Source organism: Rhea americana, unplaced genomic scaffold, assembly GCF_003343005.1.
Source record: "Rhea americana isolate MKP2758 unplaced genomic scaffold, rheAme1 scaffold_15, whole genome shotgun sequence".
Lineage (NCBI taxonomy): Eukaryota > Metazoa > Chordata > Aves > Rheiformes > Rheidae > Rhea > Rhea americana.
Window position 1 is genome coordinate 2,951,415 of NW_028185594.1, and position 27,762 is coordinate 2,979,176.

Genomic DNA, 27,762 nt, shown 5'->3' on the forward strand with positions numbered 1-27,762 from the left:
CGGGGACACAGGAGGTGCAAGAGACGCGAAGGGCCGACCTGCAGGCTCGGATCGGGCCTGTCGGGAAGGGGGTTTTAGTGAGAGCGGAGAGAGGGAGAAAGAGGAGAGATGGAGAGAGGGAGAAAGAGGAGAGAAAAAGAGAGGGAGGGAGGGAGACAAAGAGATTATGAAGTCAAGGTCTGGATGTGCCTGTCATTAAAAAGAAAGTGGCAGACTAGAGCGTGCAGAAGGATTAGCAGAGCGGTGCAGCAAGGGACAGCCGTGCGTGCGGACCAGCCCGAGCCGCAYGGGCAGGCAGCTTGGCCTGCTGCCGGCTGCGCCCGATGTCGGGGCGAAGCCCCCGGCCTCAGCCGCCCTCGGGACGCTGGGCAGGGCAAGGGGCTCCGCAGACCCCTCCTCAGCTTGGGAGGTGCGGTGTTAAATCACACGAGGCCGCCTACGGCATCTGTCGAGCCTTTAGGGTAGCTCAGGCTTCACACTGCTCAGCGTTACAAACCGCGGAAATCCCAAAGTGCTCTGAAACACAGGAAGAGCAAACTCCGTGCAGGAATACTTCTGAGACCCTTCCACTCCACATGCTCTGGCATCCAACACTGCCAAGGGAAAAAAATGAGGAAAAAGAGGCAGAATAGAGATTTCCTAGGCAAATTTCCCCAGAAGAAAGCATTTTAGAGATCTGCAAAACAAAGTTAGCCTGGGAAAGAAAAGCTAGGCATGCAGCTGAATATTATTTTACGCAGAAAAAGGAAGAGGAAAGAAAGGGAAAACTACCTAAGGGAGGGAGCAATGGGAAAGCAGCAGGCAACATTTTAGTCTACTCATTGGGTTTTGTTCAGGTTAAATTATTTCTCTAAAATTGTAAGCTTACATTTCTGTTAAAAATTAAAAAGATAATTACATTACTCAGGTTTATCAAGATCCTCCCCAATACAAAGTGTCTTTGCTACAAGCCAAGTTGTGAACTTCAGAGCACACAGAATAGAAACATGCATTAGAAATGCAATACTAACATGGTAACTAGCCAGCCTGGGTACCTATACTTTATTGGTATGTATTTTGCCGCAAGTTAGCTCATTTATGCTCATTTGCACTTCATGGGCTTGTTTGCACATCACTTTGTTCTAGACACAGGTGCACTGAGTTTTTACATGCACAGAAGAAAACCAAAAATATTAAGAGTGAGAAACAACAAACGCGGGGTGGGCCTCCACCTGTCAGACAGGCATATATGGTGAGGAGTAAAACAGAGCTCTGGAGGTACATCAACATGTTCACAAAACAAAACAGGAGAGAGATCTTGATCTCTTGCAAGTGTTAGTCTGTAAATTACCACTGTCCCAATCACTCAAGTTAATTAATTTTCAAATAGTAGCCCCTGACCTTAATTCTGCCCTGAATAAGGCATCTTGGGTATGCTGACCTTAGCTGTGCTGAGCTTCACTTTTGACACCTGGGACAGCAAAAGGCAACGGGAAAAATAAAAGTGGCATAAAACAAACAGAGGGACACCAACRCATAACACAGCAGCTATCCCGGAGCAGTGAGACCAGAGAGAATCGTGGACAAGGAACTGTCCCTCATTCCTTGTCACCGAAAGCACACATGCTGAGCGCTCACTTTGGTGTCTGTTGTAGCATCCTATTTGGAACATCATTTGTTCCAAATCTAAGAGCCAAAGCAAGGCAGAATGAGAACTTCACTGCCCAAACATCAAGAACGTGAACCAGAAGATAACGTATTCTTTGGGAAATTTGGTATTCTTTCAAAACATGGACAGAGTCCGTGTTTTTAAATGATGGGTTTTTAAAATTCTAGGTATATGTGAAACACAGAGGCATTTGCCTTACACCCACTGAAGACAGGCCATTTTCACAGAAAGCATATTAAACATACAGGGCAGGGGAAAGAATATTGTATATCTCCAGAGGGGGGACCCCCACAAAGCAAACAAATTGAATTTCCATAACCAGGCATACATTCAGCAACACTTCGCTTATAGAAGACTCCTGAAAGATCACTGTTACTCTAATTAAATGATGTGTCTTGGTGTAAATTGAAAACTGACTTACTGCATACAATCGATTCATATTTGCAACATGCATCTGCAGGACTATCTGCAAATCCCAGAAATGCTATAAAGAGAACAGCAAGTATTCTTTAAAATAATAACTGTGCTGCATTTTCAGCTGCTCTTCCTAACACAACAAGCTTTTCCAATTGCACGGTTTGCTATCTCTCTCTGCGCAAATCACTTTTGGATTGGTCAGTCCATTTTAGTCAAACACAACGGACAGGCAGAATCCTCAATGTACCAACTCGATCAACTCTCAACACATCTCGATATACCAACTCCCATAAATTGTTGTGAAAAGCGGCACCTGGTAAATGTTGAAAAAGCAGGCAGAACTCACCCATTTTGAATTTGTCCAGCAGTTAGCCCCTAGCCAACCAGTATAAAACGCTGGCCAGCTGGCCAGCCTCAATATAATCTCCCTGGTGAGCCAAAGCATGCTGTTCTGCTCTGCTGGCCGAGGGGGATGTGACAAGGGTGACACAGGGGAGAAGGTATCACTGCAGAAGGGGAAGAGATAYGCATGCTGGAAAAACGCCATTAATTCTGCCACTTGCAGCAACCTGCCTTTATGAACTTCTTAGCGCAGCTTTGTTCACAAAGTGGGAACATTGTGGAAATAACTACATCTGAAGATAGTTTGGAGACTAACCTGCTGATCATAGCACATCTCAGTATCACTGCAACTACAACCTTTTCTTATAAATTACAATTTTAGCAACAGCATTGTTTTCTTGCTTGTCATAGCGTTTATCATTTTCCACCATCAGTTTGATTTACTGAGCCTTAAGGTCCTTAGGCTAGCCCTGTACCAGATAAAAAAGCATGTACTATAATATTGTTCATGTTAAATTTGTTGCCAATTTGCTTAGTTTTTTTAATGSAGTTTTGAATTAAAATTTTATATGGTTCATTTCAGTTGGCTTCCTTGGAAGTTTTAGGGCAATCCATTCACCTGTGTAAGGTATGAGCAAGAGAAATGTACCTTTTCTTGGATTTGTGCACAGAAAGAAAGTCAGACTGATGAAATCTTGAAACATGGATGGCCCTCGACAGGGAACAGTCTGAATATTTTATTTAAAAATGCTTTCATCAGATAACAGACATTTTGGGCGTTTATTTTAATGAGCAATTGCCAGTGGCACTATGGAGCTGTTAAGAACAAAATCCGTAGTGCTAAACTTCCAACTTCTCCCTGGAAGTTCAGAGAGAGTCTAAGCTTTGGTGTAGCAGCAAGATCTTCAGACTAAAAACAAAACTTTAGGGAACAATAACATTTCAGTTTTAATAGCAATGCACCTTCACCTCTTTTAGATACACATTAGACAGATTCGAATGCCTTATCTTTTGCACGCACCCAGTCCTTGCAGAAATGATGCACACAGTATACATACACAAACCATCCGCTGATGAACACACATCAGGTATTGCACTTACGTAGCTGAAAAATCCGTATCACAATTTAGCAAGTTGCATTCCTGGGCTAAGTACTACATGGCTATTAGAATCACAGACAATATCCAAGTCAACAGGCACTGCAGAAGAGTTACAAATGCCAAGGAATGCAGTCAAGTCAGCTTTTATGTTGTGTCACCTGTATTTAAACTGTAATGTTGTGTCTTATTTTTAGTTATTCATCTGATGCACAAATGTCTGGTGTAGCGACCCACAGTTTCTGTTTTAAAATAATAATAATAAAAAAATGCTTCTCTAGCCTGAACCTGGGGTCTGGGAAAGATTCAAGACTGACAGGAGTGAAGATAGCTTCTCACAGTATCCTCAAATGTACTTTATATGGAACTGCTGCAGTTACTGATGTCATGGCTGTTTAGGAACCTGGAAATTCCTTCAAGCCTGACAACAAACCAGCTTAAGTGGCATTCCTACTGCATGTACAGGTATTCCGCAGGAACTACATCAATCGACTACCTCAGAATGGACATAAAACTAACCAAATGAGGAACGAATAGGTTAAAATCTTTCGTATCGCTCTATCAGCAACAGTATATTGGATCTGTTTCAATCCACAATTACTGTCAACTATGGCACTTCTGCTTTGAATATATCAAAGTTTACTCTTTCCATTTACAAAGAATATGGAAAGCATTTCAGTAAAATTGGATCATAGTTTAAATAGGTGTACCTGACTCCAGGCCTCAGTTATTCACATTTTGCAATGGAAAGATGTGGCTAGTTAACTGAAGAAAGATCTTACTGAAATAATTTCATTCAACTTGTTAACAAATGATTTAATTTGGTCTTATTCAACACTAGCTAGGATTCTGTGGGGAAGACAGTCTTATACCTTCAAAGAACAAGGAGCTTCTGTACAGAAGGTTGCAGGACTGTATTTCCCTGAAAAAGTGATTGCTGAAAAAACTGCAGTATATGTCAATAATATAGAGTAAAAAAAGAAGAAATCCCACTAAAGACAGAGATGGAAGAGGTGTCACTGTCTTGTACATTTTGTTGGGTGTTGGTTCTCAAACTAAAGTCTTCTTGTTACCTTGCTGGATTCTTCCAGCTGAGTGCCTCGCTTCCAGGCTTCAGAGAACATGGAGCTGACGATACTTTGGGAACGGACATGTCCAGTTGGCTGGGTGTCAGAAACTCCACTGTCAGACTGATTGGAATGATTTGATTGAGACTCTGTTCAAAAGAAAAAACRTAAAAATAAGGTTAGCATATATTTCTGAATGYTGAATGGAGTGTGCTTATAATGCAACTCTGAGTGTATTGATCACCAGGTGACAGATTAATACCGCACTCATTAAACACATAATCCCACTAAAGGACATTGCTCCCACCATCTGCTTCATCAGCCTTAGCTCACAGGTAGGCAATTGACTGCTGCTGCCCAGAAAACAAGACAGAGAACAGATCCCTGCTACTGATCAAATCTGAAGCTCTGTGAAGATGACAGTGCGCCAGATATGCTGCAAAGTGAAAATACCTACACTGCAGTCCTGCAGGTTCTGCAAATCCCAACAGCTTCCCACCCTGCCACTTTGGGAAAGCGCTGTTCATGTAATGCATGCAACTTGCTCTCTACAGTACTCCTCCCCAGCCTGACCTTGGGAAGGGGCACTAGACATCAGCCGAAGACAGACAAACCATGCTGGCCGAGACAGCAGCCTGCTTCTCACTGACTGCTCCTTTCCCCAGAGGAAGAGAAGGAATGCTGTGCAACCTACAGTTAGTGAATGTGGAGGATGCCTTGGGGCCACAGGGTACCTTGAGAAGGCTGCCTCTGCTAGACTGATTTATCCAGCCCAGTACCTGCTTCTCATGTAGTCTGAAGCTGCCCTGGGGATCTAGGCACACACTGGACTGTAGCTCTGGCAAAATGCACCTGACTGGTGGGCTGTGGCTCAGCACTCCAGAACAAGAGATGCTTGCTCACAAAAACACCCAGCTTGGATGGAGACAAACAGTAAGAGAATTTTCTACTGCCCTTGGAAAGCTGTTCCATACAATAGAGAAAGTAKGGTGCACTCCTAGTTAACCGAATTTGTTTAGTTTATTCTCAGGCTGTTTTTCAAACTTTTTCAACTTAGTAACATTATTCTTGACCTGCGGTACTATTCGTGATGGACAAAACACTTTCTCGATAACCCGTTTTCAGCAATGAAACTCCCCTATGTGCTCAAAATAGCCTGGCACAGTGTCAGTTAGCTCCAAACAGGAAAGTAAGACTATAAACCATTCATCAGTTTTAAACGCTATTTGCTGCAAGAGAATAGCCCTCCTCCTGCTGAGAGGTAAACAGGAGCAGATTCTTGTAGGCACACTAAGCTTGAAAAAAAGGAGCAGAGACAGTATTTTTGAAGTTTTTCTCTGAAGAGTCTTGGCCTTTGGGCAGGGACTATTTTCCACTTACTAATTTTAAACATTTCAGCTCACAAAAGCAGTTTAAGAGCTACAAACAGAATTCTCCATGCATCACTGAATAATAGACCTTGATTTCTTTTTTTAAAATAGGCAGAGATAGAAGCATCCAGCAATTGAAAGCAGTTTCCTTTCCTCAATATCAAAAAAAAAAAAAATACTGTCTTTTGAAGATGAATGAGAAATTACAGTACATGCTCAATACACACCACTGCAAGTAATAAAAAATAATGATTTTTTAGAGTGAACGCTGCCTAAAAAACTATGGAGAAGTAGTCCACTTCCTTCAACAGCCTCTCCTTGGGTCTCCAGAGAGCCGAGGATAAAAAAGGTAATTAAGTCTACTATGAGACAGATCACATTATTACCTGGCAAACTAGATGAGCTGGAGCCTGACTTGATACTGGAGCTAGACAAGGAAGTCCAGTCATATGCCGATTCTGTCCTCTTCAGTGCTTCCTGATAGTTCATGTACAGTTGCTTTCCATACTAAGCAAAATGACAAAGAAATTTAACAGCTGTCTAGGCCATGTACCCTTTTCAGATTGTTGATCTACACCTCAGGCTTCTCTGTTCCATGYCTTTTTCCCCGCAGATAAAGAGCAGGATATCTGCAAAGGAGCTCAGGCAACATTAATTCAGTGTAAATTTCATTCTGTTTTATTCAACAGCAGTAACAACTCCCTTTTCCCAACCCTTTGCCTTTTTATTACTGAACTGTTGGAAGGAAAAAAAATGCATCCGTGCTAGGAGAGTGTCAAACCACCTAGAAAAATGCAAGAAACGGGCCACTGAATGAAGTCAGTCAAACTGCTGATTTCAGAAAACAATTCTGTGTACCTTGAAGCATCATTTTTTTYATAAACCTTCATTTTAAAATTTGTAAGGGAACTGGCTGAAGTTTAGCTATGATACCAATAAAGACTGTCATGTGATAAAGCAGAAGGGCAGCAGAAATAGGAGGAAAGGGCCCAATTACTGAATTATCGTAACAACTAAACCCCATAATTTTGCTAGTGAACAAAATATGCAAGAAGATTGTACAGTTAAGTTCAGAGTAGTTAAAGATAGGAAAAGTTAGGTTTAGCATTATATGTTTTGCTAAATAACTGTAAATGGTTTTAAAGAGATAATATTGACACACCACTGCTACTAACTAATTATGCAGTTACAGAGTGCGTTACCTTCTTCCCTCTCCTTATTGATGAACATTTGTCTCAGTAAGGCAAATACAGCCAAGCAATAACATCCAAGCACAATGACAACAGTGCAAGACGACTGGCTACAGGAAGTTACCTTAGCAATGCGGATGCCATTGATCCACTGGTGTAGAGTTCTTACATCATCACAGCAAAGATACTTGATATACTGGGATTTCTTTTGGATCTGAGGATGCTGCAGAAAAATTGATAATCCTCATCAGTTTTACAGCTAGGAAGGCAAGGAAAACCATTTATCTGATGAGGTCTAGAAAGAAAAACTTACTGCTGCAAGCTTACCATTGCAAGCAATGGTAGTCTGTATTTTGAGCCAACTTCAAAAATGTATGAGAGTACTTCAGAAGGTGGGGGGAACTGCTTTACAGTTGGTAGTCTCTCCAGTGACCATTCATTTCAGATTTGAAATATTAGGAATTGGTGAATCTTCTAGTATTTTACTGTTGTGGGTGCTCTGAACCCCTAAGGGTCTTGAGAAATGTTTTCAGTGAACATTCTCAGCTTCTAAAAACCATTCCTGAATGCAAAGAGACTGCCAAAGGGCTATCTCCTGTTACCGCCCTACGGACTAAACCACCAGCCACAAAGCTAATATTTCACCTTCCTTTCACACTAAAACGCACTGGKGAAAAACAAACACACTGGTCTTCTGTGCTTTTGTGTGGCTTGAGTGAGATGCTCAACAGATGATACACTGTCAAGCACAATTCCTTTTATTTTCAGCTTCTAAAGCCTTCACGGTCTCTGCTCAACTGAAACAGGGATAACATCTAGAATACTTGCTACTCCCACATGAGTATACTAGAAAGATAAAACATGATATTTATCATTTCAGGAGTCAAATAAGAAACATATTTTTCAAAAACAAACACCAGAAACCATTCTGGACAGATTAGTCAGCTGCTTTCTGTCCATCTTGTTAAAGTTTAGTATGTCACAGCTGTCAGGGCAACTGTGAATGTTCAACCTCTTACTATATTCTCTATCTGCTTAGAGTTCAATGATACAGAGTTCTGCTAGACAATTATAGGTATTTTAAGTCTTCCTGAAGACTGTCTCAAACATATATATATTAAAAAACAATCTCTCTTCAAAATATTTTCTCTTGCTATGTCTTTCAAGCAATTATTTTACAATGAACATGAAGATGTTCATCTCCATAATTAGAATATATAAAATTGACTTACGTTATGATTTTAGATCATTGCTTTTATTTTTTACTACAAGTCTATTTTATGTGTTAYATGACAAAAGAAGAGTCTACAGAARTGYAGACAATTACATTGCCAATCAGCCACCTTTTTCTTGGATTTAGTCTCAAATTTCATTATATATAAGTAAAAGAACCTCTCAGAAATCTAATATTTAGAACCAAGGAGTTAATATCATAAACTAGCATGCAAGTCATATTTAACAGTACAGCAAAGTCTTGCACAGTAGAAGAAAGCACCTACCTGAAAATAGTGTTTCAAGGAGTATTATTTTGCTAAATCTGATTTGTTACAAGGCGCACAGTTACCAGAAAGACAGAAAGATTTTAGCATTATGCTTTAGCATGTGAGGAACAATTAAATAGACTGAAACTTGTCAGCCTGGAAGGAAGATAATTCAGATCAAGGTAGTAAATGTTTACAAAGTCATGAGAACAGGTTAAAACTGTTCCCTGGTTCTTTCTATTCAAGAACTAGTGAAAATGAAACCGAAAGCGACTGATGGGTTAGAAAAGTAAAAGTGTATACTTATGCATTTAACCTGCACCCAGCTGCCAGAGGAAAATAAAGGGAGAATCCTGGGGTCCCAAAGGAGATGGGGCATACTCAAAGAGTAAGAATGCACCCAGGAATGTTGAGTAGTCGAGATCTACTTCCCGTCTCCCTAAATTTCTRAAGGATGAGTGTTCTGCAGAAGTATCTCTGCAAGACTGTCCTGTTATTTTTCTTTAAACAGCTGATCAAGACCACTGCAAAAGGAATCTAGTGCTGGGTGAATCCAGTAAAGCYATTCCTCTGTTGCTCTATCTTTTTCCTTGCCTCACTACACAAACTGCACATGGATCAACTGGCAGGAAGCAATCTAGATAAGGAAGAAAGAAATTGTAGAGCCATTTCTTCCCTCTGCACTAATCCTCATGGCATTTTCATAATTTTTCATGGATTTTTCTGTCAAGCAGGGTTATTACACCAGCTCCACAAAAAGTACAGTTAAACATACCTTTTTCCTTATCATTGTAATTTATGGTAATTTAGATTTCTCATGTACCTAACTAAAATAATTTAGAGACTCACCCTGAAAGCTGACAGGCATAGCTTTCCAACAGTTACATTACTACAGGAAATGTTTCCTATACATAACAATCTTTCCCTACATTAATACTGTGTTAACTAGTTCTAGAAATTATTTCTTACCTGCTCACAATTAGTGAGTGTAGTTATTTGAAGGGATTAAGCCTACTGCAGAAATGTTTGATTCTCTTTAAATGCTCTTTTTAGTACGAGAATTTTTAAAACAATTAACAAATTACCTTTAGTGCTAAACAGTAGTCTGTAGGTGCTTTATACTTGTTCCGATAGTCTTGCCCATAGTAAACATTGACATGATCAAGCTGTAGAAAGCACACAAGATCCCGCGATACCTATTAAATACAAAAATATTTGGTTATAAAATATCTGTATAAGAACATTGTATTTCTGCCAAAAYTACTCTAATATCTAATGTTAACATAAGGTCTAAAAAGGTTGAGTATTAGCATCAGTCTGACACTAAGACTACCAATACAATAAAAGGATACAGACATGCATAAAATCCTTACGTCGGATGTTCATTTTGAACCAGGATATCTTTTTCTGAATTCAATTTGGCTTTTTGTGCTTTGTTTGCATTTTACCATTTGACAACATTTTAACCAGCCYGCTATGTTTATTCATAGCTGTCCAGAGAAAGTAAATAGGAAAAGTAAATAGGACTACTGACTAGGAACCTTTTTTTTTAAACAGCTCCTGACTGTGTGTCATTTTGGTAATAATCAAAGTGTCCCAATTCCAGCGTGACCATAAGTATAACTCTACAAACACTTGGCAGTGATTGCAGGGGCAACAGCATTTTGATGGGGTATCTTGCATGTAGATTGTTCTAATGACACGAAAGACTGTAAAGAGAATGGCGTGAGAGGTATTCAGCTGTAAAGCAAGCTGATACTTGCAAATAGAGCATGGGGATAATTTCCTCTTGATCGTCAGCTGGGTGGGAAGTGGACTCCTATGTTACAGACTAGTTGAAGCCTTGAAGACTCATTCACAACCATCTTTCAGTCATGAAACCATAAGGCATTTTTAGCATCTTTCTATTTACTTTTTATTACAGAAACATACAGAACAGTAACAAATAATACTGAAGAAATGRTATGGTAGCACAAATTGGTCTGGAAAGAATTCCATTTATACGATCTATTTAAAATCAGCAAAATTTGGCAGACTGATTGTGTAATTCTTCTGATATTTTCCGATTGGCATTTGCAGTGCATCTAGCTCCTTCATCTGAATTCTACTTGAGAAAAGAGAGCCACCTAACTCCACTAATCTTTTTTTCCTAGGTATTTCTGAACACCTAACCCAAGCTCACCCAATGGTTCTTCTGCATTTTTAAATTTGAGATTAGACTGTTTGTATTAAGTGTTACTGTAGTTTTATAGAGTACACCTGTACAATAAAGCTGTACTTTTAATTATAGGRTATGTTTCCGAGCAAGGGCACAGCTAAGCCAAAATTCAAGGCTCTCTCTTGTACACATGATTTACCAGCAGTATGCATTTTTCCCCTATGGAAGTTGACTGTTGCCTGACAGCAAGCTGAGATTAGATGACAATTTTTCAGGRAAGCTGCTTTAAAATAGTATACCTTTGCTTTCCCTTTAGGGACATAGTAGATTCCAGAAGCTCGAAGAAGAAAATAACGTTTCTTCCAAGACTTCTTACCATCTTCTTTCAGCCACAAAACTCCCTCAATTTCTGGCACTGTTACAGAACTTCCACAGAAACATTCCTGCAGACAATCACAGCGGTTTGGGAAAGACAGAAAGAGACAGAACATACAACATGCAGTATGTTTTTTTTAATGACTGAATCAACTGAATTGAGAATGCTATAGTTCGACATTCTTTATCTAAGGAATGTAAATGTAACAAGGACAGCTCTTTTCTCATGCAGTAGTCAGTCCAACTTAGAGATTAACTGTAGAAGCTAGAAAATAATTCAGACATAACACCATAGSGGATCTTAGCATTTTCCCAGAGAAAGAATGACAACCAAAACATTATCTACTGAAAAGACTTTTTAACCATGGCTCATCACAATAAAATTCCCAACGGCTTTACTAGCCTTAAAGACACAAGGTCACCTTAGAGATACAGGCTCATAAATCTGAGTACACACAAAATCTAATCACATACCCATCAGATGTAGCTATAATCCATTACATGTGTACTTTGCTGCTACTCACTGCCAACACTACAACTTCTCTTAAGGTTCTATTTATAAAAAGCTAACAGAGGCAAAACAAATGCTCTAAGCACATTCCAGACTAATATGCAGCATTGAGATTTATCAGTAATCCAAGAAGATAAGAGGAATTAGGTAGCCATTACAACTCTCTGTGTGTCTTGGCTCCAAGCAACTTTTCAATCCACAGCATCCAGATAACCACTTACTAAAACCTGCATTAATAATTTAGTAAAATCATGTATATGCTACTTACAAACAAAAGAGTATTATTAAGTATAATCCAAAATTAAACATTCAAAAAACTTATTTTTTGTGTAATGCTATTGAAATCATAGTCATTATTCTAGAAAACAAGTGGAGGCTATGACACTTCATCATGGGCATGTCTCTATGAAAATGGCACAAACTCACCTATGTGGTTTTCAGCTCTTGGAGGTTATATTTATTGTTTCATYGGTTTCACATCTACTTTTAGTGTTACCCTTAGTTCTGTAAACTATTTAATATGTACAATTTTAGCTGACTTCCTTTTCTCTCACAGTTTATATTTGATTTTTAGTGATTTATTTAAAAAATGTAGTTGAAACTTTTTTTATTCTTTACTTACTAATACAATTATAATCTTATCATAGACAAATCACTAATATGATGCTACAGAATTTTGTAGAGCATAAAGATTTAAAAAAAAGATCCACTACAGATCAAAAGACAGGTGACAGTTCTGCCAGTTTCAACTGTGTTTATGCACAGTTACAGATACCCTAATTCTGGTATCACTGTGCAGATATCTTAAGTATTTAAAAAATATACACATTTCTCTGAAATGATCTTATCTGAAGCAAGTTAGCAGTAAAATAGCCATTTACTCAGAAATAACACGTTCCATTCTCAATTTTCCCAGAACCTTCTAGAATTTAGCTTCAAACTTAAAAATGRTCCATTTGGCCTTTTTGCTTTGCTATCTTACCTCTAGCAGCACCTCTTTATTTCTGTCTGCCATCTCAGAGGTTTCTTTTTTCCCCAGAAGATAGTTCTGTAACAAGTGAAAGAGAAAGCTCAACATTTCTATTGGCTTTCTGAAATGAAGCCAAACAACATTTCTTTTTTGCCTTTTTATATCAGTACGAAAAAACAGCTGCTGTCTAAGAAGGATGTATTAATGCAACAAAAATTTATAGTCCAACTGAAACGATCTGTCAAACTGCTGAAAAACACATAGAACTAAGTTATAACCACCTTTTCCAGAATATCAATCAGTCCATGCTTCCATCCTAAGTAACAGCCTTGTRACAACACTGTTCTGGCTTTCCACAGAACAAACAACTAATTGGTACATGGTATCCACAAATAAAAAAAATACTATGAACCTGAAAATCCCACAAAAAAAAAGAATATAAACAAAACCTCACAGGCTTTTAAACTTGTTATATCCAGCCATTATTTATGTATTTTGAAAGAAGCACACACAGAAGTAACATACTTCTTTCCTCCTTGCCCTGGCGGTTTCTCTGAACAAAAATACTTATTTTTCATGAAAAATTACCAAATATTCATCTCCTTAAAGGGAACGTAACTGTGCATAGGTACTGTATCAACAGTATATCAACTTTTTATTTAATAAAAGTTTCTTGTACTCTTCCTCAGTTTGGAAAGGACTAGGCCATGAAAATGAAATYTTTCTCTTCCTATTCTCGACCTCTTTCTGGAAAAAAAAATCCAATATTCATGAAGTTTAGCCAGACCAAGGTTTAAAACACCTTAAAGTGTGGGTTTCATGCCGGTCACTCATTGTTAGTGATAGTGTCTACAGTATGTACTGGTAGTAAGCATTTACACCAACTATGTGGATTTAAAAAGAAATTAGTGTTTTGCTACCTGATCATAAAACAGTTGARTAAGATCTAGTTTTCAATTCTTGCTGAAAAAAATTAATCACATAGATAGTGTCACAATGGATGCGCAGGCAAAACTGATACTCAGTTTGCTAGTGAAATAGSGAGATCAGATACAAGAAATAACCACACAGATACCATACGAACATAACGACTCCCAAAGGCAATACAGTAGCTAAGAGGAAGATCTAGGGATACTATATACAGTGCTTTCCAATTCAAAATTCTTCAGAGAGTCGTTTTCTGCTTTTTACTTCTGTCTTCATTTCTACCTTCCTTCACCCCCTTTATGATACCGGACTGCTGCCAGAGGAAAATCTAGAGAAAATGTCTATTGGCACTGCTCAATACTCTGTTCCTGAAAGAGAAGAGGGACCTTTTGTTTTCTAGGGAGGGGAAAGGAATAAAGGCAGGTCCCAGCTTTCCCTGGGAGGGGTGCACATTCCCTTCCAGACTTGCCATTTGGCCACTGAGTGGCTATCCCATATGATGCTTAGTTTCCCTTCTTGCCAGCAAAGTAAGAATGCACGGTGGTGAGGTACAGTATATATCAACAACTTTCCTGCAGATTTGTGTATGTGAACAACACTAAGCATTGGTGCAGATGCCACAAAACTGCTTGCCTTCATTTCAGTTAGAACTACTCACAAACACATCAGAAAACAGATTGCTTCAACTCATGCTTTTCTGTTAGGGACTTGCCTCTGCAGCAACCACAAAGTGCACTGTCAATGTATACGGTGCTCAAAAGTAAAATTGCTTTGTGTTTTTGTATATATGCTAGTTGAAAAAAAAAAAAAAAAAAAAAAAGTATTGAAGAGAGTGCTAACAAAAGAAGTCAGAAACTGCAATCAGGAGTGTGTACTGCCTGCCCCGCAATGTGAACTTCAGGCTTACCTGGGGATTCTTGAAAAGTGCATATTTCTCTATACGTTCCACAAACATTAGTTTGTTCTGACTGTCTCTTGTCCAGTTCAGAAGATTTTCAACTAAATTTTCATGATCTTCAAAGATTCTTTCTGCAGTAATAACGAAAGAGAAAATACATTTGGTTCTGTCCTATTTTGCAATAGTCATGTTTTACTCTATAGCGATATCTGGGAGACAGGGTATTTAGAGAAAGAAAGCACAGTGCAAGGTCTAATATAATGGGGGGAAAAAGCTTACAAAGCACTCAGAAATTAAAAGAACATGGTCAACTTTCAAATGTGCCAGGTTTAATTATTTGATACATACTCGCTCCCACTCCCACTCCCCTCTCTTCAGGCTTACAGTTCCATCAATAAATAAAGTGTAAACATGCACCTGACAAAGCCTACAGTTGCACATTAATGCAACACACTGAAATGACAGTGTTTGAACTGCTACTAGTACAAATAAAAAGGCTACCACATTCATAACTATTCTGGTCCACACAACTCTTAGAGGAATTTATTAGACGGATTTTTCAGTACAAAATCTGTTTCTAAATCTATATGCACCATCACTATCTCATCAAAACTGACACTGCCCAATTCTTACAGTTTTATCTTGTAGGATAAATGCTGCATCAAAATAAGGGCTTCAGAGAACACTGAGCTTTGACTCTGTTGAAATGGTTATCACCAGTACAGGCTACTGAAAATAGGCAAAGGAGGAGAGAGGAAAAAAGGGAGCAAAATTTACTGAAATGGTAAAGAAATATCTAAAAATCCTTATTCTAATATAAATAAAAAATAAGGTATCTTTGGGAGATCGCTGGACTGACTTTCTCATTTAAAAAACACTGAAGTAGAATCTTGCTTTCTCTGGTTTGTTCCCTCTTCATACGTGCCACACGGTAGCACTTCAGCAAATTATTTCTTTCAGAATCCTTTGGGACGTGCCTGATCTTTCATTAGCATCTGAAAGCAGGGCATAAGCTACATTTTATTTCAAAAAATCAATTACACGGCATTATTATAGAGGGCATACAGCACTGATCATATTCAGACCTACGAGCTATCACTAATGAAGACCGATATGACAGATGATACCTTAATATCTTCAGTAATTAAGAATACTAAGCAGAGTATATCATCTGTTGGGAATGAATTAGGGTTTGATATGACAAAGGCATAACACAGGACATTACTGCTCATGAGGTCTCAAAAAGATCTTTCTAAGAAGYTTTCAAGTTACAACTCATGACTTGCCATCAAGCTCCATCAGCAACCCAGCACTACTGTCTTCCAAGAAAGTAAAAAGGGTATTTAACAGAAGAACAAGACCAAGCAGAACAAAGGAGTTCCTTCTTTTATATAGGTATTGCCAGAAAAATTGTTTGGCAAGATGGATCACTGCAAGATAATGCAACATAATACTCAACAGCATAAAAAGTGAAAGTTTTGTTGTAATTATTTTTTCTTTTCTCAATTTCCAGTATAAAATATCTAAGCAAATAGGTTGTATTTTGGATTGTCTTCTTAAAAAATATGCATGTTAAATCCACGAAAGACCATCAGTTGCGCTACCAAGGATCAGGAAAGACCAAAGCGAAAAACATAAGGACACTTAATTCTGCACTCTCACAACTCTCTTTGATTTTTCTGTCTCTTAGTTATTATGCTGTATTCTGAATTAAAAATCTAGCAATTACAATACACTTCATTCTTTAGCTRGAAGCTCTTCTAATAGAAGGGTCAAGTTCTGTTCATCCCAGTACGTCACCTGAGCACATACAGGGGAGCATGCATATACTGACTAAATACCACCAACATAAGAGATTTGTTAACCCTGGTTTTCATTTCACAATAGTCTTAATTCAGTGACAGCATTAATTTTGATAAATATCAGTTTCTGTATGCAGCCTAGCTCTTTGTTTCTGTTTTAACAGAAACTGAAACTATTTTCCCATCATTTCTTTTTTCCTTCATAATCTCTGGCCTACACAGTGAACGTGAGCGTCTTATGGAAACAAACCTATGATGGGACAGGTCCGAGTGAGCCTTGGGTCCAGGACTCTGCTACATGTAGACTTATACATTTACACTGACAGATACATTAAATTATCACAGAACTAATTAGATTATTTATTTCTACTATTCTGATCGGCAAAATATTACAGAATTACATGTTTGATTTTTATAAATCTCAATTGGGTTTATGTAGAGTACGTGCAAATTCTTTCTGGTTTTGAAACTGGGCAAATTTAAGATTTCGTTTATTAAWATTTTAAATATTTAAGCCAGCTAAGATGTTATTTTTCACGTGAAAGCTAGGAAGATCCAAATGATATCTTGTTCCTTATAATGGTCKTCTTTACCTAACAATAAGCAAGGTTAACATGCTACATTGCCTGAACCAGGAAAGACTTGACCAAAATGGAGAGAAAACATTAATTTGCACTTTAATTTTAAATCAAGGCATTTGGGCAGTTCCGGGCTTCTTTGTAGTCAAAAGGCAAGGCACTTAACAGCTCTATGAAGCAATTATTCATCAGTAATGGAGATTAATAATAATATTTTTCTTTCACTTGTTTTCTTCTATTCCATTAAGATGCTAGGTTCTCTGGCAGCAGGAACAACTTACATTGGGGTAGCTGAAATACAACAAAAAGGAACTTTAACTGCTCTTAGAGCCACGTAATAMCAACTGCATAAAAATATTTAATAGAAAAAAAATACAGATAGTTTCTGGTAATAAGAGCTTTTAGGAACAGTACAAAATATTATTTAGAAACAGGGAGATGCATAGTAGCTTTTTTATTCCTTATCTCTTTCTCGTGCATCTTGAGGAACATATCAAGACCAATAGTCTTAGTGATCGGATACTAAAATCCCTATGCAACATCTTATAATTTGGGCATGTTTTTGATATGAAAGAAGAATATATTCTCAGGTAATTTTGAAACTGTGTGTAGTGAAGTTAAACAAGCTGTGGTTGAAGAACTGAAGTCTGAACACTGACTCGAAAAGTCACAATGGTGAAACATCACTCCTAGCATGGGATGATGAAGATTATAAAGTTTAAGATTTAAATCATTCCATAGACACAAATATGGACAAGTATTGTATCAATAGATAATATGATAAATGTTTGTAATTATTACTTACCCATTTGCAATTCAGAKATGGTTTCTACCAATGACCAGTCCAAACTGTAACCACAATGTGATTTGTCCATCAAATTGTCTAGTACTTGTCTCACTGTCTGCCTCTCATCCACCATCATTGTTTTTGAGCTGTCATCAGACATGTGGACTCTGATAACCAACTAATGAGCAGAGGAGTAGGAGAGAAACAAGAGAGATTAATTTTCTACATGCAACATACATTTTAAGTAAAAGCAGATTTTTTCCTTCAGATTCTGTTAAAATAACATGAAATATTAAGATCAATCAAAATTCTCCCTCCAAATGCAAACAGCCGTAAATGATGGTTGCCTGCTGGACAGTTATCAAAGACAGTTTTCTTTCAGCGCAAGAGAGTAAAAAAAAAGCCATCATAATGCAATGGCTATGTTCTCTAACTGTACATTAAAGACGAAAAAATCATTCCTGCCTAACTGTCCTGTTACGATGAATAGAGTATCTCTGTGCCAATTTTTCTCAAACATCTAGGTGGCAGTGCAAGAGTTCTGCATAAACTCAGATATAATCAGATTTTTTTCAAATGTGTAAGTCAAGCTTTCTGCCTGCTTCCTTTGTATTCTCTAAAAATACTGATTATATAAAGGCTATGCCTATTTTAAATCCCCTTTTATTTAGTAGTATAGAGAATTACTGCAAAAAAACCCTGCTCGTAAAACTCAGTAACTTTTCACAGCCACTAATAAGGTCACTGTCCAGAAACAAAAAATGCAAACATTTTCTCAACTAATCACAAAACTGAAAAGACTGTATTATTCTTGCAACTCATTATGCCATTTGCTTCTTTTTTACATATCACTCAGCTGGCAAAGTTAAAATGCAGTGGTTGTAACACTCCAGTTTTACAGCTTTTGATTTATAAATGCTAAATGTATAACACTCTAAGCTACTGAAAAGCTTTACAATTAACATTGAAAGTCTAAATTTGTAARTAATGTTTGATATTGCATGAAGTAATGTCATTAGACTTTCTGCACTTGGTAACCTCTGCCTGTAATCTGGAATTCTTGCTTTTAGTCTACCATAGGAAAATCCAGCTATGCATACTGAGAAAGGATCTGTAAAGAAAACAGATCTAAATTTTAAATTTGAGACTGTTTAATAGACAAAGACAGTCTCAGGAGGCTGGATTTTTAAGTCAGCTGTGGGTGGAAGTCTTCTAAATGTGCAGCTGGTTGCAAAATAAACCATAAACGTAAAGTTATTCCATATACTAGGATTTCTTGATTAGGTTCAGTCTAGGTAAGAAAGTATATTATCACTGAAAGTCAGAACCCTATAGAAACAGTGCTACTCTACAGAAAAATGAAGTGTAGAAAGAAGCTCCTTTTCTATTATTAGGATAACTTTAGAGTAACAGAAAAAAATGAGCAGAACTCTGAGCGCATTTTTCATGTCAATAAGTATCTAAGATCTCATAAAACAATATAAATAGCTTACCTTTTTCACTTGTGCCTCTTTAATCTTCTCTAACGCAACCCTAATCTTCTCAGCTTTGAGTTTAGCAGCCTGTTCCTCCTGAGGGAGAGATAACACACAGAATTCCAGTTATATAAACTTCATGCCAGTTTTAGAGTATTTAATTTTGAAGCTGCCATGCTCTAAAACATGAATAGAAATACTAATTTACTTGCCAATAAAATGCACAACGGTTTGTTAGTGACAACGAGAACTATTGTTTTCAAGACAAAGTGTTACTTTACATGTCTGTCATTTAAACATGCAACTGTCATTATAACCAAAAGAACATACTGAAGGCATACATTTTGCATCAAAACACTCAATATTGCTCTGTTATTCCATATTCTAGTAGTCTAGTGCATTTTTACCAAATTTTTTAACACACCACATATTTACAGTCATAGTCTTGGCTAATACCATATTCAATGAAAACGTGCAATTAAGAGCACACAGTAGATTTCTGGTTGATCAATGTAAATAGMACTCGGACAAATACAAGAATTTAACAGCATACCAGAAGAATTGAAAAAAAGCCCTATAAATAGGATTTCACACTATTCTAGCTGGTTTGGAAGCTTTTAATCTATTAAATTAGTTTGTAATAGCTAAGGAGATTGAACACTTCCATCATCTTTACTAAGCTCAGGCTGTGTTTCTCCTCACTTTAAAAGTACTTGAAGACATTTAAAGCAAATAGGCATTCTTATATTTGATGTTTGTCTGTTACACAATCCATTTTTTTCTCACAACAAGAAATGCATTAAAATACAGATAATTTAAATCTATCTGGTAGTCCTAAAGAAACCTCTATCAATATTTGCTTTTAATTTCTGGAAGTCAATTGCTATTTCTATTGCAATTAAACTTGAAATGAGAAGATAAACAAGGAATTCCTATTTTCAAGATCTCCATAGGCAGGTTTCAAATTTTACAGTTCTTAAAATATGGATGTTTGTGATGGCAAATATCTAAGACACCATAATCATTTAAAAATTTCTAGAACAAACAAGAATATAAAAAGGAAAAAAAAAAACTGCTGACAATATTCAATCACCTTACGAAGAAAAATGAAGATTTTCATAGCTCAAAAGTAGTACTGTCCTTCTCCATAACAGTCAGCATCCCGTAACGTTTAGTTGTGCATTGCTTTCTTATATGAATGTAATCCATGGTTTCTTTATCATGTATTTAGATGGTGGCTTTACATACAAAAATAAAGATTCAGCTATTTTCAAATCCACAGAGTTTAAGTTTTTCATTTCTGAGTGCAGTGGCTACTATTCCCATGAGCTGTAAAAGAATATTTCCTCTGCCATTTACCTTAACAGCTTTTGCCCCCTCACGCTCATGACCATACTGTGCACTGGAAACAACAGGAGCTAAACAGGACAATAGCCTGCCTTGTGAGAAACATAATCCTTCCCAATAAAGGGACCCAGTAAACTGACGGGAGCAGAAATAATGGGGRCTTGAAACATTATCTGAGAACTCAATTACCTAGGAACATAGGGGKTTTTTTTATTAGTCTAAGGGGAACTAAGAATCTTTTCATTCATCATAAAGATGGTGTCAAGTAACTTAGAAAGGTTAAATCAGATTAGCATTCTGTTAAAAAAATAAATAGCATCACRATATCTACAATCATTTAAATGTAAAATACACGTTGAATTCTATAATAGCCTCCTTCTCTCTCAGTATTAACCATTTCCATCCTCCAAAATATATTATTATCCAAATCTAAGATTTTAAATAGCTGCAAGGTTCTAGAAAGCTATGTGCCTGCATCTTCTGAAATCAGCAGGAGCAAAAGATCTTTGTTGTATTAACGATCATTTTCAGAAACTGTAATTTGTGGTTTAAGAAGTTGTGCATGAACTCAGTCATAAACCTTTATCGCACAGAGGTTGAGAGCGTGTTTGGTTTTGCTCGCCTCTAAAGTCAAGTGGCCCAATTTTCCACCCCATTTCACTGTGCATCCGTGCAAAGCGACGGACTCCAGCAAACCCCAGCAGCAGCACTTCACGGCCACAGCACACAGCAATTACAGAGGACAAGCAACAGGGAATCAGCTGGAGCCTTTCTATACACTTTTGCCACACAGCTAACATATCTTTGTTGCTCTCAAAGTCCGTAATAGATTATCATTTCCTAAAAAGCGCTTTTTCTTTCTTTCTTTCTCTCTCTCTTTTTTTAAAGGATTTACTGCTCTACTACCCAGCAATTACTTTTCATTTGCCACTTAATTTTAACATGGGTCTGGAGATCAGAATTTTCTGTATTTTACACTTTACTGCATTTTAACAAATTTGGTCTAAATTTAAACAGAAAACAGAATAACAATATTCTAAAAATAAGAACCAGTTTTAACAACCAACAAATGACAGAAAGAGATCTTAGTCTATTTACTGGACACACAGAGAGGAAAAGGAAGTAAAAAATTAGACTTTTTGAAAGCAAATAGAGATTTTAAGTTTTGCTTTACAGTTAGTTCCCAGACCATTGCTGCATCATTGCTTATGTGACAAATGTCATTTTACTAGGGTAGGGAAAAAAAAAAAAAAAAAAGCATCTTCACTACTTAATAAGGTAACTAGAGTAACTACAGAAGTCCTGATAACTTCCATAGCTTTTTCTATTTCTCTCCCGATAGCCCACATCCCCCCAAGAGGGGCACTCGGACACAAGCAGAGCTTCCCGCCCCTGCCTGCGGAAGGGCACTAACTCCGCACAAGGAAGCACGGACCCTCCACCAGTTTGGACTCAGCCAACAGCCCTCTTCCCTGCACGGGGAGAAAGGAGACTGGTGACACAAGCACCTGCCTGCAGCTCTAAACCACTCAACATCACAAACTAACACCAGCAGGATGCAAACATTTCCAGTCCAACCATGTTTAGCTAGCTACTTATTTCCTCTGCTCTAGTAAATCCTTTTTTAAATTTAAGCGACGTGAGCTGAGTTCCCAATGAGTTTTAAAYGTATGTACAAATGGCGGGCTGCCTGCTGAGGCCCTAGTTTCACAAGCGGCATAAGGCAAGGTAAGGCCCTTGCGCGGCTGCGGCACCTGCCTCGCTGCGCAGCATTCCTGCGTTTCGGTTGTGCCAGTCACGGTACTGCGGTGGCCATGCGGACGAACCAGGGAGCTGACCCGGCGCAAAACTGATTTGAGCCTTCACAGGCTTTTGACTCTTGTTGAGGTTGTGCTTTGTTATGGAAAACATGACTTATGTCTGAAAGAATGCTTGGTGACATAGCTACCGTGAGATCTCATTCATCCAAGATATCCCAATATATTAACTAAAATTTAAAAAAGTACAGCCCTGCAATGCAATTGTCTTCAATTAATGACTTCTTTTTGTATTTTTAAATCAGAACTTAGTTTTCAGTAGATTTACATTATCTTGTAATATTTGAAAAAAGCGTACAATGACTATCACAGCCTCCTATCTCAATTTCCTGTTAAATAGGCAGCTTGGTTGTGTTTTAACATTAAACATGCAAGATGTGCACTATGATGGAGCTGATCTTGCCCAAAGGACTTTTTGCCTTCAATTCCTAGTTTGGATTTTCTTTTTTTCTTAAACGTTTCATTGTCTACTGTTTAAAGTGTTATTAATTGATCCCTTTTACTTGCCAGGAGGAACATAGGCAAAATGGAAAAAAGGAAAACATCACTGAAGAATGGTTCAGGATTTAGGAAACGCAGCAATTAAACATTAAGATGCAAGTAACAGAAGTCACATTTCACTGAAGTTATCAGGACAGAATACAGGAAGAAAGAGATGCTTTAATATTTGTAAAATTTTCTCAAGTCTTTCTCTGAATGCAGATACTGCTGACCTGTGAAGGACTAGAAGCAGGTATGCAGTATTTAATTTTGCTAGTTACAGTCTAACCTCAGATAGAAATGCAATCATCTGTTTTACAAGGATTCCCCTCTCCCAGAATTTTTATTAAAACAGAGGCTCCTTTTGCCTGAAATAATGCTATAAACACCTCAGTTTCTGCATATTCCCCAAAACTTCAAGATATTTGTATTAGCCCAATTTTTAATTTTTGTCATTCAGAACAGTTGTCTGGTGCATGGCAACTGGTTCAATCTACAGTCATAAATCAGATGCATGTGTGTGTTTTGTTTCTTTTTCTTTTCTTTCTTTTTTTAAGCTAAAAAGAACATTGGAACAACTGTGTATGTGATCAGCACTGGAAAGAAAAAGCTGTATGAGTGCAGAAGTGGTCCAAGTTGTTTATTCCTCCACTCTGAGTGAGTTTTATTAACACTTGTCCTGTATATCTCGATAAACTAACTAGGCTATGTAGCCTCTATCCTGAAAAATGTATTTGTATTGTCATGGAGTCAGTAGCTGGCAGTGGTGGCACAGTCCATTTATAAACAGTGAGCTTGTGTTTGCGTAAGTAGTTCATGACCATTCTCAAAAATCTATTTTATTGCATTCCTTCTCAAAATAACGAAGAGTTGCTTATATCTGAGGGAAGCAGGAAACAAAATACTCCTGTCTTCTAAAGCTCTCCCAAAATGAAAGGCTCCAGCWACCATTCCCTGGTGGGCCATCCATTCTCATTAGAGTGTTTTCTGCACCTCCCTCCTATCTCTTGACTTATTGCCACCATACTTGTATTGCGGCATTTCCCAAGCTTCCTACTAAACACGGAGATGTGAAGAAACAGATAGTGCTGGTTTTGAGGGTTGTATCAGAGATATAGACGAGAAAATACAATGCTGTGCATTGAGGACAGAGATATAACATACAAGCAAACAAGGATGCATGGATAGGAAGCTGATATTCAATATTCCTTTTTTTTTGGAAATGAAAGATGGCCTACTCATGTACCTGATCATTCCTCAAGGTCATTCATCAAGCATGTAGAACTGATTTCTCAGTTTTTCCTAGTAGTTCCCATGAACCTATCTTGGCCTCTTTTTTTTCCTCTTTTGTTCAACATCTGTTCCACACTCACAAGCTTTTTGCAATTAGAAGCCTAACTCCAACACAGAAGATGGCTTCTGAAGGGAAACTAGAAAGCAGCAGTCATATTTTAAATAAATCTCAAAGTCATGGTATMTATTGCCAAGAGCTGCTGCAGAGGGATCTTTATCTCTGCAGTCTATTAGGGCAAAGTAGGTGTTACTCCTCAGGAAAGCCAGGAGATGGATGGTAGTTGCTTATGAACTCCAGATGAAGAATGGCATCTATGAATCTCTCCTAGAGCTTCCTTTGTGCTTGATTAAAATTATTCAGTACTTGAACTTTTATGCTGTCCCCATGTATCTCAAATCAAACTAGAAGAAATGTGTATTATTTAGCAAAGTGTTACTTCTAGAAAAGGTGCATAGAGATTTTCCACAGAAACTTGTTAGTGTTATCTCTTATTAAAGAGAACTACTATGCAACTTGAACAATGCCAGAGCTTTATTTACTTGTAATCTTATTAAAACAACTATTTGGGCAGAAAACTGCCATGCCAGTTTTCTATCTCAAACTGAACTTGAGCATGATAAGATAATACCTCCAAGGGTGTGGCAAGACAAAGGTAATTTTGTCTATGTCAAAAAATCCAGATGTCTCTACTTTGCAAAGCCTGTTATTATCAACTTTGAAGCCATGCTTTAACGTACAGCAGAGTAAAACCTTAAACAGCAGGAACATGCATTCCAATGCCCCCTTGAAAGTCTACCYATACTAGATTTGATAAAGCTAGTCATGACACAGGAAAAAAATACAGCCATATTTTATATATGTATGTATATATGTATATATATACACACACACACACACGGCAATTCATTCCTTGAAGGATCTACCTGCACTGGACATCTTCCTTGCCTCCAAACAAGACCTTCCTTGCACTAACAGCTCTAGGCTAGGCTTCTCCTTTCGTTTACCTAATTCAAGTAGCTAGAGGGGAGAACGTGCTAGATCTGCAGCCAGGAAAAAAAAAGAGGAAAGCGGAAAAAGAACCCAGAAGGGAAGAACAGGACATAGAAGCCACAGCGAGGGTGTTGAAATGAAAGGAAAGACAACAACAGCATGAGGAGGCAAAGAGTTTTAACTATAGACAAAAAGCTGAATTGGCTAGACGCAGGGAACAGGGCAGAGGTGGGGTACGACAAACACAGGTTTGAGCCTATAGGCTGTTCATCTAACAACATTTCCACAGTAGCTTCCTACAAATTATGCCAGGACAAAAATAATATTAAAACTGCATGGAACATGACAACAGTCAGAGCGGATTAGTACAAAGTAGGTTGTTGATTAAAATTTTTTTTTTTTTTTTTTTTTTTATTTTTTCTACTTCAACTTCTTCAAAAGTGGATCTAGGAGGCTGAGTTTTCAGACTTTGTTTACTGCTTTTGCAGGTTAGCCATCAACTGCTGTGTTTTTATACTTTCTTTAAAAAAAACACACACACAAAACTCAAATAGATAGTCATTCACAAATGAGCATATCTGAGTCAGATTTATCCAAGATGCATAAAGCCAATCTCACAGCTGACTTATTCGAAGGTCTGGAGGGACTGTATTGTGGAACAACCAAGATCTTCAAACCAGGAGAATCAACACTTATACGAAACATATTTGCCTTTCAGGCCAACAAGAATAAAAAAATGCAGTACCAGATATTTGGGAAGAAAAGTCATAACATTAATCCTTATCTTTTCTCCAGATGCTGACATTCATATCTGCAGCATTACATCATTAAATCACCATCATCTGGCTTCTTGAATATAGTTCAGCTCTACACACATCAAAACAGTGGAACTGATGACTTCAAAATCCAGCACTTTGAGCTTCTATTTCCTTCTCTCATGTCTTAAACTGAGAAATATCCTAGCAATGAATATTGCCTCAAAATTTATCATGTTCTGTACTTCACTGCCATAAAAGACTAAGACTATAAAATGTCAAAGCAAAAGCTTGGTTTTTAGTATTCATCTTACAACTTAATTCTAACCCTGTAGGGAAAACAAATCTTGCAGATTTGACATTAAATTTATATTGCATTATTCTCAATATTCAGTAATTTAGTTTTACTGTTGTGCTTTCAATTGTCTTTTCAAAAAGGGTTGYGTGAACAGTAAAACATAAAATTATATTTAAAAATGGAGACCACCACAATAAATAGACTGTTTTCTTTGATGAGATCTGCCCTATGCTTTGGCAGGAACTGTGTGTATGGCTGTAATACTAAAGGACTCTGGTCTGTAGCTGGGATGCATACAAGAAGCTATGTTACCAGCAGACAAAGAACTGATATTATCATTCCTCCAAACTGTCTACAGTCTGAACATAAGAGGAACACAGATAAAGGAAGGGGAAGAATACAAGAAACAGTAAGAAATAAGAAAGTAGCTAGCTGACACACCAGAGACACCAGCATGAAGCTGCAACACGGATCATACAATTAAGCTGATTTTGCGCTTACCTACCATTGCAAGGACAAGTTCCATTTCTTTCCCCCAGGTACATGAACCCTTCTGCTTCTCTCATACTAGGGCTCACCTAATGCTATAGCAAGCTGAAAGAATCTAAGCCAGAAACAAATTGGACTCCACATTTATGCTTTTACTAAAGAAATTTCTCTCTGCTGGAGGTGAGATGAGAACCAGTATCCACACCAGGACAGTGTGCTTGGGAGTCAGGAAAGGGCACAGCTGTACTGATGTAGTCCTAAATTGAGCTAATGTCAAACATCTGCCTCTGGACATCAGCAAGCTAATAATGAGCACCTGACTCAAAGGTAAAGCACTTCAAAGTCTAACAAGTCAAATTAGTTTTTCTGATCCTGAAATCTGTGTTCTTGAACATTAAGCCACGAACAGGTCCTCTACTGGGATTTTTAAAATGCTAATTTGGAATGAAAACAAGGTTGAGTCGATGCCTGCCCCCCTAAATAAAGATATTCTCTAACTTTAACACTCAGCAGAGTTTCAAGACAAAGTATAAATTCAAAAATGTAACTACAGGAATCTATTAGAACCACTGATTTGAAGATCTTAAGTAGTTCACGATCATCTGATTCAATGGACTTAACATTTCATGTATTTTTATTGAAGTTTCTATGGTAATAAACACTTATCCAGTATATAAATAATGAGATTACTCAGTACATAAATAACCAGAAGGAAGGATATGAAGACACACAGAGATGAAAAGTCATGGTTTATGTTTACATACAACAGTTGTTAATCCATGTGCATCCAAGTAAGGTTTGCTGGTTTGGTGCCTATTTGCTTTGTTATGTTTCTTTTTTTGGGGGGTTGGGGGGCGAGAAGGGGCATGCACTTAAATTTAAAATAAAATAGTCACAGGAGCAGAAAATGATTTGTTTTGGCGGCTTTTGTTAATTCCTTCCTAGAAGAGGGTCTGAAATAATTTTTTTCAAGAAGATGCCTGCTGAGTGCTTTGAAAAGAATGTTAAGAAAAAACAGTAGTTTTAACCTTTAATTAGAAAATACAGACTACTTATGTCCAGCAAATATTCTCTGCATTGTTTTTAAGACAGTGACATATGTACACTGGCAACCTTGGGCTTGCCTGAAGTTTCTCCTTTACGGAGTCTTTTAGAAAAATAGTCCAAGGAATGGTTTGCAGTAGGTAGGTAGCATCAGA

General features: G+C 37.6%; 1 protein-coding gene and 1 long non-coding RNA gene across 2 annotated transcripts in view; one reads left to right on the forward strand and one right to left on the reverse strand.

Moving 5' to 3' along the window:
- RAPH1 (Ras association (RalGDS/AF-6) and pleckstrin homology domains 1) overlaps positions 1–27,762 on the reverse strand; it is a 93,295-nt gene that overhangs the window by 2,368 nt on the left and 63,165 nt on the right. The window contains exons 5-15 of the mRNA XM_085299548.1: positions 19,112–19,189; positions 17,637–17,796; positions 14,461–14,582; positions 12,639–12,704; positions 11,070–11,213; positions 9,698–9,808; positions 7,256–7,354; positions 6,328–6,448; positions 4,578–4,720; positions 1,392–1,450; positions 869–872 (exon numbers count right to left, since the gene is read on the reverse strand). Of these exons, the coding sequence (XP_085155674.1) occupies positions 869–872; positions 1,392–1,450; positions 4,578–4,720; positions 6,328–6,448; positions 7,256–7,354; positions 9,698–9,808; positions 11,070–11,213; positions 12,639–12,704; positions 14,461–14,582; positions 17,637–17,796; positions 19,112–19,189 (1,107 nt within the window). The remainder of the gene's footprint in view (positions 1–868; positions 873–1,391; positions 1,451–4,577; positions 4,721–6,327; positions 6,449–7,255; positions 7,355–9,697; positions 9,809–11,069; positions 11,214–12,638; positions 12,705–14,460; positions 14,583–17,636; positions 17,797–19,111; positions 19,190–27,762) is intronic.
- LOC146598932 (uncharacterized) lies at positions 22,178–27,423 on the forward strand. Its single transcript, XR_014895138.1, has 3 exons — positions 22,178–22,990; positions 23,295–23,394; positions 25,817–27,423. It is a non-coding gene; the product is annotated as an uncharacterized LOC146598932 (long non-coding RNA).